Source organism: Lupinus angustifolius, chromosome LG15, assembly GCF_001865875.1.
Source record: "Lupinus angustifolius cultivar Tanjil chromosome LG15, LupAngTanjil_v1.0, whole genome shotgun sequence".
Taxonomy (NCBI): domain Eukaryota; kingdom Viridiplantae; phylum Streptophyta; class Magnoliopsida; order Fabales; family Fabaceae; genus Lupinus; species Lupinus angustifolius.
In genome coordinates, this window is record NC_032023.1 from 18,528,315 (window position 1) to 18,540,772 (window position 12,458).

At 31.9% G+C, this 12,458-nt stretch overlaps 1 protein-coding gene across 1 annotated transcript; it reads left to right on the forward strand.

The window, feature by feature from the left end:
* Positions 8,234 to 11,706, forward strand: LOC109328277 (receptor-like protein kinase HAIKU2). The gene is made up of 3 exons (XM_019561670.1): positions 8,234 to 8,983; positions 9,196 to 11,085; positions 11,272 to 11,706. Exons 1-3 carry the CDS (start codon positions 8,311 to 8,313, stop codon positions 11,652 to 11,654), a joined length of 2,946 nt encoding a protein of 981 aa, XP_019417215.1. The 5' UTR covers positions 8,234 to 8,310; the 3' UTR covers positions 11,655 to 11,706.

Sequence of the window (12,458 nt, forward strand, 5' to 3'; positions counted from 1 at the left end):
TTGATTCAATGCCTCTGTAGCACTTTAGGGGGCTTTATCTAGCTGGCAATTAAAGGTACATATATGAGTAAGAATAGCATATGCTGTCTATCCTAGCTCATAAATTAATAATAAAATAATAACAAATTCGCTTGTTTAAGAACAATTTCCACCGTATCCTTAATACCATAATCAATCACTAGCTAGAGAAGGTTCCTCTAATTCTCTGACATATATACCAATAACTTCGAATCATGTGCAGGTCACTAAATAATTAGTGACTTCTTCAGTAAAATAATATACTACAATCTAGGGTGAGCATGAGTCAGGTTAGGATAGGTTAAGGCTTGTCTTTACCCGACCCTAAATATTGGTTGTGTCACTTTTTTGAATTCGGACCTGACCCTAGACCCGACCCTAAATAACGACCGAGTCAACCTTTAAACTTGACCCGACCTTAGACCTGATTAAATATATTGATACTCATTTTAGATAAAGAGTTCTCAATATTATTTTTTATTAGGACTATGGAGTTTGATACATACAATGCTATATGTATATATATTATTAATCATGTATATATTATGTAAAAATTAAAGAATAAATGATATTTTTGACCAAAAACATATCATTATTCTATATACATGTGAATAGAAACACATACAAACATGATGAGCGAGTGACCATGAGATGGGACGGGTCGGATCATGCTTGGTCCCTGCCCGACCCTAAATATTAAACGGGTCTATTTTTTAAATCTAACCCTAGACTCGATCAGACCCAACCCTATTTGGACCCAACCATGATCTGGCCATACCAGATAAGCGGGTAGGGCCGGGTACTACTCACCTTACTACAATCCAAGAGTTTGTGACGAGAACACTTGCTTTATTTTAAACACATAATTTAATTTGATTAAAACTTGGCAGTTGAAATTTTGAAATTGTTTTAATCACAAACTTTGGAATTAGCACATGGTTTGAGCCTTTTGAGGCCCATTGCCATGGATAATAAATACTATATTTCATTATTATCTTCATGGAATGTTTGTTTCCATTGGCATTGGTGGAACTAGAATATCTAGAAAAACATTCCTAGTGATGCATATAAAAGAAGTAGAATAATTGAGAGAGAGTTAATATTAAATAATTTACTGATATATCATTTTACAAATTATTCTACTATCGTTAATTTTCTTTATCTATAGGTCTCACATGTGAAGTTAGATTATAGACCAAATAAAATGGATATATTTCGTTTATTCAAGATTTAATGGTAAACATAACTGGTTCAATAAATTTTATCCAATTACCGCACTTTTAACTCATGAAAACATAATTGGTTTAATGTAAAAATATGTTGAAATTATATAATGTTTTAAATTTGGATACATGATATAACTGAGTTCCCAACTTACACTTTTATAAATCTACATAACCTATGTTTTGGGTCACCATTATCAATTTATAAATTGTATGGGCCATATTATATCCATAATCTTATGGTTTTAGGAGTTGTATATATAATCAAGATTGCAATTTAAAACATATAGATTATACAATAATCTCTCGATAAATATAGAAATAGACCTACTTTAAACATGGAACGGAACAATCGTCACTCATCCAAAAAATTCTATCTATAAAAAGAAAGACCAATAAAGGTACAAAAATATAGGTTGACGCATAATTTTTAAGTTATGGCGTGCTATCTTGTAGTTGGTTGTAGCCTTTGTAGGCTTTCTTTCATTTTCGCTTATTTCTTAAATTTATCCCTTCGAATAAGTTATTGTGCCATTTGTGAAAAATACAATGTTCTTTCGTTATCTTCGTAGTCCCAGCGATAAGAATGCTTTAATAAAAGGTGATTGCTAACAGAAATTGTTTCTTGTTAAAAAAAGAGAGCCTACCCAAGTATAGTTTTTAAAAAATTCCTTATTAAATAGAGTATACAAGTTATATGAAAAATAGAGCATTGATTATAAAATATTAATTAATAAAATTTTAAACCCACATTAATGTTTCGAGAAGAAAAAACAAAAAAAAAAGGTTATGTAGAGTGGCTTAGGGTAAGTTGAGTTGTTGAGGGGAAGAAAATGTCTAAGAGTTATTTTACAAATGTATTTTATATTCCCAACTTTTCCATTTTTCTTTTATCTAAAACTCAAGTCGTAATCAGACTATTAATATATATATATATATATATAAAGTTTAATCGAAGATTACATAATCAATGGTATAAATGTGTCTAGATTTACTGATTCCAAATCTCACAATCAACCATTCCACACCAATCATAGAGTGGTTCAATGCTTCCTTTTCAGTTTGCTCTTATTTTCTTTTTATCTTTAAAATATATACTAATGTTCTGTTCAACCGCACTTCACTTTCAAAATCAAGTGTTTTCCCCATGCGTCCCTACCATTAACAAAACGTTTTTGTTGTTACGCACCAATTTTATCGTCAGCTTTGTATAATTGTATTGGACATAAATTACTCATCTTCAGTGGAGAGCTGTTGTCAAAGATGAAAACTATAATGCAGCCGATAATACTCCAGTAGTAGTAATTGTTGTGTTAAAAATTGAAGTTTCACGAATATGACTCGTGTTATTTATGACAATTTGTGTATCCTTCTACCTATTTTTATGGGTTAAGATAGGTTTTGTAGTAAAATTAAATCAAATCACTCTAACGTTACAATTGTATTAAAATATCTTGTGCATGAGGGGATGTGTTGATTAATTAATAAATCAATGTTGGATGATTAACTGACAGTGTAAAAAACATTTACATTATCAGTGTATACATATTAAATCGTCAAGGGCAATTTGAAGTTGAGGGTTTGATGTCCTAATGCTACATATTAAAATAAAAATATAGAATAAAACTCATATAGGTACATCATAATCTAAGAGATACATGAGTTTAGGAAGATCGCTTCTTTTTTTGTGTGGCTCTTTTCATTATTTACCTTAATACATGGTTGATTTCCAAAAGATCACACTATAAGCTAAACTTGTCATCTTAAGTAGTGGTCCTCGTATTTTCATGAGTATAGTAGTTGCGTAATTGTCTTGTGTTTCTATACTATATTGTTTACGGCTGGTACAAGAATATTGTGTACATACCATTCTTTGGCTTATTTTTGGAATGCTTTTTCATCTCTTTCTTTGTGATCCTCAAGGAATTGTTAAGACACATCACAATTTCCTTGAACATAAATTATTATTTAACAAATAAGGGGGGAAAATACAAAACCCATGTAATCCTATAATGATTTTAATTGCAGCTCTTGTATGTGGGTCTGATAACTTTTTTCAATAAGGCCATGACACCATATTTCTTATTTGTTTTGAAAACAAAAAGATTAGTGATTAAAAAAGAGAGTAAATGCCGGAAACAAATGTTCACTTCTAATTTGTTGCATCAAGAGATTCACATTTATTTCTGTAAAAAGACACAAACTTAATTAGTGGGATGAAAATCACATATCCTTATTTATGTCTTACTTTATATTTCAGGTGAAATAGGAAACTTCATTCAATTGATAAATATTTTAATATTATTTTATAAAATTTGATTGAATACGAACTTAACAACGTAGAATATAAGATCCTTGTGGACGTTCCTATCTCTTGAGTTGATAATTAATTAATGGATTTAATATTTATATATTGAAGTTTTTACAATATTAGAACATTATCAATGACTCATATGTAACGTAACAGAAAATGATTTAGTTGCCTCTTTAGCATCTAGTTTTTTTGGGTGAAGGTTTTTTTAACGAAGTGAAAGAAGGTGAAATAATCTGATTTTGGAAGAATAATACTTTAATTTTTGCGTAGATAGTAAATCCAAAAAAAGCACACGCATCAACTTTCAAATTAATTTCTTAAATGTGATATTACACTATGAGAGGAAAATGTGATATTACACTACTTGATAAATTGTGTTCGGTAGACAAATTAAAAAAAATACTATTTTTAAACATTCTCTCTCAAAATATCTAAAAAATTAATATCATGGTAAGAATAATAATTGTATTAAAAACTATTGGAATACTAAATAACTTTCTAAGAACAATTGTATTGAAACTTTTCAATACATAGTCCAATTCATATTCTTCAAAAATAGTTCACCCGAATATAGTTAGCGAAGTTATGTAATCAACTTTTTTATTTATTCTTTTACGTTACTTTCAAAGTTAGACAAACGAGAAATGGAGATAATAATGGCTCAATGAATTGAATCTTCATAAAAACACCGACGTTTTCATTTTGTATGGCTACGATACCAGTTTCTAGAACTATGAGATACTCAGCCATATGGACCAATTATATTTCTGTGAATCCCTGTTTTGTTTTGTCACTAGCTTACATTTTTCAACGTGGTTCCTTGTCTTTTTTTGGAACAATTGTACTATTATATTTTTAAAAATCAAATTATGACGATCTTGAATTGTCATCTAATTTTTAGATTGATGATTTTTTTAAGATGGATATATAGAGAAATAAAATATGAATAATACCAGACAGTGATAACTTAGTTTATCATATGAAAAGTTGTTTAATTTTGATATAAAAGTCAATTTTGACGGCCAAACTCTTCCGTGTTTTGCTGGCACTAAGCTCGGACCACATACTTCACCATATACGTAATAGTATATGCATGTTTTTGTTATATTCTCTTAAAATGTTTTTTTAGTAATTTTTCATAATTAATAAAATTTTAAATGTGGATAAATTCAAAAAATAAAAATAATAAACACTACATGAGAAAATTTGAAATTATTTAACATATTAAAATATTATTCGACACAAGTCAAAAATTTCATCCACATCACACTTAACTTTTAATAGCATTCCACTTCTAAAAATAAACTTAATTGTATTATTTGTAATTTTAAAATCATATTATAATCAATATTTTTACTTAATTTTCATGAAAAAAATGTGCCATACTTTTAAGAGGAGGGGTTAAAAATGTAACAATAGATTATGTACTAATATTAGTAACTATAATTTGGGAAATGTTTATTTGCCTGTTTATTGCATGACCTCACTCTTTTGTTTTTGTTTTGTTTTTTTAGTTTCTAATGTGGCCTCCAAACTTTGTAAGCAATACATCTATATCCATTCCAGTAGTTCACTTGGATCAATTCTGAAAGAGTCCCCTCATACATATATATATATATATATAGAACCGTTCAAAAAGACCTTATGCACAAAGGAGTATAAGATACAATTGCAACAACGTACTCAAAAATTGACACAGATTTACATATACATGTGCCAATAGAACACTAATTGACAACACAATCAATGAAGTGAGGGTAGAAGTCCATGAATAAGTGTGAGATCAAACATTGATTATTATCAACTCTTATATTGGTTTTCCAATATTTTAGAGAGACAATTGAGTTGAGTTTGGTAAACATGGAAGCAAAAAAAACTAAGTTTTTTTTTGGTGTATTTCAAGTGAAAATATATTTATAGTTGAAAATGTGGGACTTTTTTTATGAAAATTGAGTAATGTTATATTATTTTACTATATTTTTCTGCTAATATTTCTACCCATAAGAAGGTGACACAAATTAATTAATAGGATGATTTAATATAAAGATATATCATTTCGTATGAAAAATATTCACTATTAAAAAACACTCACAAGATTTGTTACCCCTTTTTGGAAGAAAAAAACTATAAAGATCCCTCACCACTATTTAAAATAGTGATAATATTTATTATCTAGTAGGATTTATCCATTTTTAAAACATTGTAAAATTATTTTGTTGTCATTTTCACTTTATTATAAAATTATTTAAGCAGATTGATGAAAATTAGGCATTCTCATCTACATATACATGCTTATATATATTTGTCATTATGTATTTGCTACAACTAATTATATACACATATAATATTTTTATAAAATAATTTTGAAAAATATATTCACAACACACGTTTTTATTAACTTGGTCCCCTCCCTTCCACCTCTTTGGATCCATTATCATTGGTTTTAGGAGACACATATTTTCCCCTACTAAATCAAAGTTGTCTCTAAAGATGACAACGTTAAATAAGATGGTAAATGTTTAATAGGAAAATTAACTCATTAGTATTTTTTAAACTCGTTATATTCAAACTATGATGGCTGTTGACAAAATCCATGATATATGATTTTATATTTCTTTTTCTGTTCATATATTGATAAGATCTCCAATACAAAAATATAGTGATAATAAGGAGACTGCATCTTCTGTTGTATCACAATAGTGTGTTAATCCATATATCATGAGTTGTGATTGGTCAGAAAAATGCTTATTAATTTAAATTTAAATTTTAAGTTAAATGTATATTTTTCAACTGATCACAACTTATGATACATGAAACAGTGACACACAAGACGGAGAGAAGATGTGCTCATGATAATCAATAGTGTTATTTTAGGTGGTTTTTCTTCTTTTTATTTTCACATATTTTCAATGTATCAAAAAATCTTCATGTATCTTCTTTTTCACTCAATAATGGCCAATGTGTAAATCAAAAGTGAGTAGGACTCAACCCTAATCGTTCACCCGATTTGTCTTGATTTTGCCTAAGCTTGAAAATGGCCGAGTTTCATGAGTCTAAGACCGAGTTTGAGTTCAAAAATTAGATCATTCAATACTTAGAAATGAGTAAGGGATAAGTTTGAATCAACCCGATCAGTTCCTGGTCACAACTCGTAACTTTTTGAAAGTGCTTATTCAAATGTATGTTGTATAATAACGTCTGTTTGACCCAAAATATAATTAATTTTCTAATTTTTTCATTATATATACATTATTAACAAAATATATACATGTATCTTTTTATACATGAAATTACACACTAAATAATATTAATTAACTTTTATTAAAAACGAATATGTATTATATTTAATCGAGACTATATCGTGTTTGAATTCAAAAATTGATCTAATCATATTTAAAGTTAGATTAATATTATATCTAGAGTTGAGTTCATATTCAAAAAATTGACTCGATCAAGACCGGATCATCCCACTCGGTCCATACTCCACCTAATGTAAATTGCCCCCCTTCGATTACCACTGACATCAGTGGACTTGGTGGGCCTTCGTCCATAATATAAACACAACCTCATCTGAACAGACCTCTTGACGATCAAATCAACTATAGAAGAAAAGGACAAAAAGCAAAAAAGATCACACATGAGTCAGTGCGTTAGGAAAAGTAGCATTACCACTCGGCATTTCACTTCAGTGGGTTAAAAAAATACCAACTATTCTAGAAGAGTTGGACCGTTGTAACAGAAATACAAACTTCAATAATAATCTTTTAAACCACAACCTTACCGCGTAGTTTTTCTGTTGATGCTTTACTTTGCGGTATTAACTGTCACTGTGACTAGTTTTTTTCACATTTATTTTTTCTCCATGTAAATGATCGGAATCAAATTTCATCTATGATGACGGTATATTCATTTTTTATAGGACAATATCAATGTTTTTATACATATTAATTAATTTGTTTCATTGATTAAAAATAAGAAATGAATAAGTCTAGTTCAAAAAGAGAATTTTGGTAATTGATGATAAATTTAATGATAATGTTATTAATATGTTGTATTAAGCTCAAATACCTATGTGTTGGAAGCTGGTTAGCTTAAGCAGATTAAATACAACATCAATTTATTGTTATATACATAGTTTAAGATCATGTAGGGCTTTGGTATAAATTAACTAAAATAAATTAAATTAATTTAAAAGGAAAATGAAAGATTCAACTACAAAGGAAGAGCAACAAATAATAGTTTAATACGTATAAACAATCAATGTAATGATTTATTTATATAGTCAATACATCATTCATTATTAATGTTTGTTACTTTTAATTAAAAGTAAATAACAATTAACTATATAACAAAATGTTGCTCCATTAATGAAATATATATTAAACTCAATAAATATTAAAAAAAAAATTGATATATCAATAAGGAGATATTATTTTGTAACTATTTTTTTACACTCACGTAGAGATATGCTGGAGGATATCTCAGCCTAAAAGAGTATATCATTTCATGTATTACTATTTATGATTAACCAAAAAATATTTAAATATTAAATTTTTAATATTTTGAGAGAGTATATATGTTCCCTATGTTAATGAGATGGAACTTGAGTATGAGTTTGACTATTACCTTTAACATTCATTACAACATTGACCCCCTTCATATATCTTACACCCTCACGACACTACAAATTAGTGAACTTGAAACATCCAAAACCAAAAAACTGTCTCATCTGGTTTCGTCTTCCACTTTCCAATAATGTTCCACGCCTTCACTATACTTCTTATCCTTCTCCCATTCTTCTCCATTCTCACCACCGTCAATTCTGACGACCGTCAAATCCTTCTCAACTTCAAATCCTCTCTTCATAAATCAAATTCCAAAGCCTTTCACTCATGGAACACCACTAACTCCGTTTGCACCTTCACCGGAATCACATGCAACTCCGTCAATTCCGTCACCGATATCAACCTTCCCGATCAGAACCTCTCCGGCGACCTCCCTTTACAACTTCTATGTAAACTTCAATCGTTACAAAAACTTGAACTTGGTTTCAACTCATTATATGGAAGAGTTACTGAAGATCTTAGAAACTGTATAAATTTGAAGTTTTTGGATTTGGGTAACAACGGTTTTTCAGGACCCTTTCCTGATATATCACCTTTGAATCAATTGGAGTATTTGTTTTTGAATCAAAGTGGTTTCTCAGGAACTTTTCCATGGCAGAGTCTTGTTAACATGACGGGTTTGTTGCAGTTAAGTGTTGGAGATAACCCTTTTGATCTCACACCTTTTCCACAAGAGATTTTGAGCTTGAAGAAGTTGAATTGGCTTTATTTATCAAACTGCAACCTTGGAGGGAAAATACCAATTGGAATTGGTAATCTCACAGAACTCACAGAATTTGAGTTCTCTGACAATGCTCTCACAGGTTAGTTATTTCGCATCTACACTTCAAAATAGTTGTCATACTTATAGTTAAATGTTTTCTCGTTTAGCCTACGTACCACGTACCGAATAGCTCGCACGAATAGCTCGCATAGAACCCGATATTGCAGGCCATTTCGATACTTTTTAGATACTTTTCGACATTTCGTGTATATGTATATATATATGGTTCAATCATTTTATGAATTTTGGCAGGTGAGTTACCTGCTGGTATTGGGAACCTTCGGAAACTGTGGCAGCTTGCATTCTATAACAATTCCTTCACCGGGAAGTTACCTATTGGTTTGAGAAATCTCACAAACATTGAGAATTTTGATGGGTCCATGAATAATTTTGAAGGGGATTTATCTGAGTTGAGGTTCTTAAACACCCTTGTTTCCTTGCAACTATTTGAGAACGGTTTCACTGGGGAGATTCCAATCGAATTCGGCGAGTTCAAAAAGTTGGTCAATATTTCTCTTTATAGAAACATGTTAACTGGTCCTATTCCAGAGAATATCGGGTCTTGGGCTGAGTTCAACTTCATTGATGTTTCAGAAAACTTATTGAATGGTCCTATTCCACCATATATGTGTAACAAGGGAACTATGCAAGCCTTGCTCGTGCTTCAGAACAAGCTCAGTGGCGAAATTCCATCTACCTATGGAGACTGTTTGACCCTGAAGAGGTTCAGAGTGAGCAACAACTCTCTTTCTGGTGTTGTCCCTGCTAAGATTTGGGGGTTGCCTAATGCAGAAATAATTGATATTGAGCTGAATCAGTTACAAGGTTCAATTTCTTCAGATATAAACAAAGCCAAGACCTTAGCTCAGATATATGCCAAAAAGAATCGCTTATCCGGTGAAATACCTAAAGAGATTACTCAAGCTACTTCCTTGGTGACAATCGATCTCAGTGATAACCAAATTTCAGGTAACATTCCAGACGGAATTGGCAACCTTAAACAATTAGGTAGCCTTCATTTACAGAACAACAAGCTTTTTGGTTCAATACCAGGTTCTTTAGGTTCCCGTAACTCCTCCCTCAGTGATATTGATTTATCAAGGAATTCATTTTCACAACAAATCCCTTCATCAGTAGGTTTATTACCTGCTTTAAATTCTCTCAATTTATCGCAGAATGAACTCTCTGGTGAAATTCCAGCGAGCTTAGCGTTTCTCAGGCTAAGTTTGTTTGATCTTTCATATAACCAGTTAACTGGTCCGATACCACAGGCTCTAACAATCGAAGCTTACAACGGCAGCCTTGCAGGAAACACTGGTTTGTGCAGTGTCAATGCAATAGGCTCATTCTTACCTTGCTCTTCAAGTTCTGGCATGTCCAAAGGTGTTAGAACTCTCACTATTTGTTCCACAGTTGGTTTGATTTTGTTGCTTTGTCTCTTGGCTCTTTACTTGAATAAGAAGAAGGGTGATAAAGAGAGGTTTGGAGGAGAACGTTCTTTGAAGGAAGAATCATGGGACTTGAAATCATTCCATGTGTTAAGTTTCACTGAGGATGACATTCTAGATTCTATAAAGCAAGAGAATCTAATAGGCCAAGGAGGTTCAGGGAATGTGTATAGAGTCACACTATCAAACGGGAAACACCTTGCGGTTAAGCACATATGGAACACTGATGTCAGTGCAAGGAAGAGGTCATGGAGTAGCACTCCGATGCTCGCAAAGCGTGGCGGACGGAATAAATCGAAGGAGTTTGATGCAGAGGTGGAGGCTTTGAGTTCAATAAGGCATATGAATGTGGTGAAGCTTTATTGCAGCATCACAAGTGATGATTCAAGCTTGTTGGTGTATGAGTATATGCCTAATGGCAGCTTGTGGGATAGGCTTCACACGAGTAACAAGATGGAGCTCGATTGGGAGACAAGGTATGAGATTGCAGTTGGTGCAGCCAGAGGGTTGGAGTATCTGCATCATGGTTGTGAGAGGCCTGTGATTCATAGGGATGTCAAGTCCAGTAACATTTTGTTGGATGAGTTTTTGAAGCCAAGGATTGCTGATTTCGGGTTAGCTAAGATTGTTCAAGCCAACGTGGCCAAGGATTCCACACATATCATTGCTGGAACACACGGTTACATCGCTCCTGGTTAGTATGTCTGCTTTTAAATAGAACATAACATAACACTTCATTCCATTTTATTCTACTCACAACAACAATATTTTTGCTATGTCTGCACATTTATATCATGAATCTACAAGGGATGCATGTAATTAGCATTTTTCGATGTGTCACTATTATGTTTGTTGATATATGGTGCTCAAACTGGTGCAGAATATGGTTACACTTATAAAGTGAATGAGAAAAGTGATGTATATAGCTTCGGAGTGGTGTTAATGGAGCTGGTAACTGGTAAAAGGCCAATTGAGCTTGAATTTGGAGAAAGCAAGGACATAGTCCACTGGGTTCATAAAAGGTCACAAAGCAAAGAGAGTTTTAGGAGTGCAGTGGACTCAAGAATCCCAGAAATGTATAAAGATGAAGCTTGCAAGGTTTTAAAAGCATCAGTTCTTTGCACTGCTACACTTCCAGCTTTGAGACCTTCCATAAGAGCTGTTGTTCAAATGCTTGAGGATGCTGAGCCTTGCAAATTGGTTGGTATTGTCATTAGCAAAGATGGGAGTGGAAAGAAAGTTGGAGTGAATGATGGTAAATAAAAGCCCTTAAGGTCTGTTTGTGAATTGGGTTTTGGAGAGAAATGAAATGTTTTAGAGCCATGAAATACACTTTTGAGATGACTCTGAAGTCTATTATTTCCCTCCAAAATCCAGCACACAAGCGGACCCTAAGGATATTTGCCCATATAGTAAGATATAGTAGGTTGAAGATTTTTGGATAATCTAGTTTAAGGGTCTGTTTGCAAGTTTGAATTTGGAGGAGAAAGAAGAGAAATGGAAGGCTTGAGAGTTATCTCATAAATGTATTTCATGTCTTCAAAGCCTTCTCCTTCCCTCCATTGCCCTCCAAAAAACAACTCGCAAACAGACCCTAAGAGAAACACCTCCACCGGCTAGTTAGCTGTTGAATTATTGTATATTTTGGTGGAAATAGGGAACACTTATACGAATAAAGTGTTAGCCAGAGCTTGTTTAATATGTACCATAAGTTGCAATAGGAAATGGAAGACCAGCATGAGAAAAAGGGTCTCTACCTAATAGTCAATAAAGAAGAAGCAAGCCCTTTTCCTTAGGAGTGAACTACAAGAAGGTTCAAATAATTGGGTTTCTTTCTCCAATCTCAATGTATCATGTAATATTTTTGTTTACGGGTATAGTAAGAATGTAAGATGGTGGTGATTAATGCAAATACCTTCCATTTTTCAATGATATAAGATACTCCAAATCCACTGCAAATGCTTAATTTAAATATATACTTAGAAGTTATTAGATACTAGAATTCCACTTGTTTATTATGCATCACTTATATAATTTATGTTATTTTATTTTCACACTTATATATGA

Bases quoted from the DNA above. Each gene is read 5' to 3' on its own strand.
- LOC109328277 (XM_019561670.1), top strand. From the start codon at position 8,311: ATGTTCCACGCCTTCACTATACTTCTTATCCTTCTCCCATTCTTCTCC. The intron at 8,984-9,195 runs GTTAGTTATTTC...GAATTTTGGCAG, and splicing joins CTCTGACAATGCTCTCACAG to GTGAGTTACCTGCTGGTATT. The intron at 11,086-11,271 runs GTTAGTATGTCT...AAACTGGTGCAG, and splicing joins ACACGGTTACATCGCTCCTG to AATATGGTTACACTTATAAA.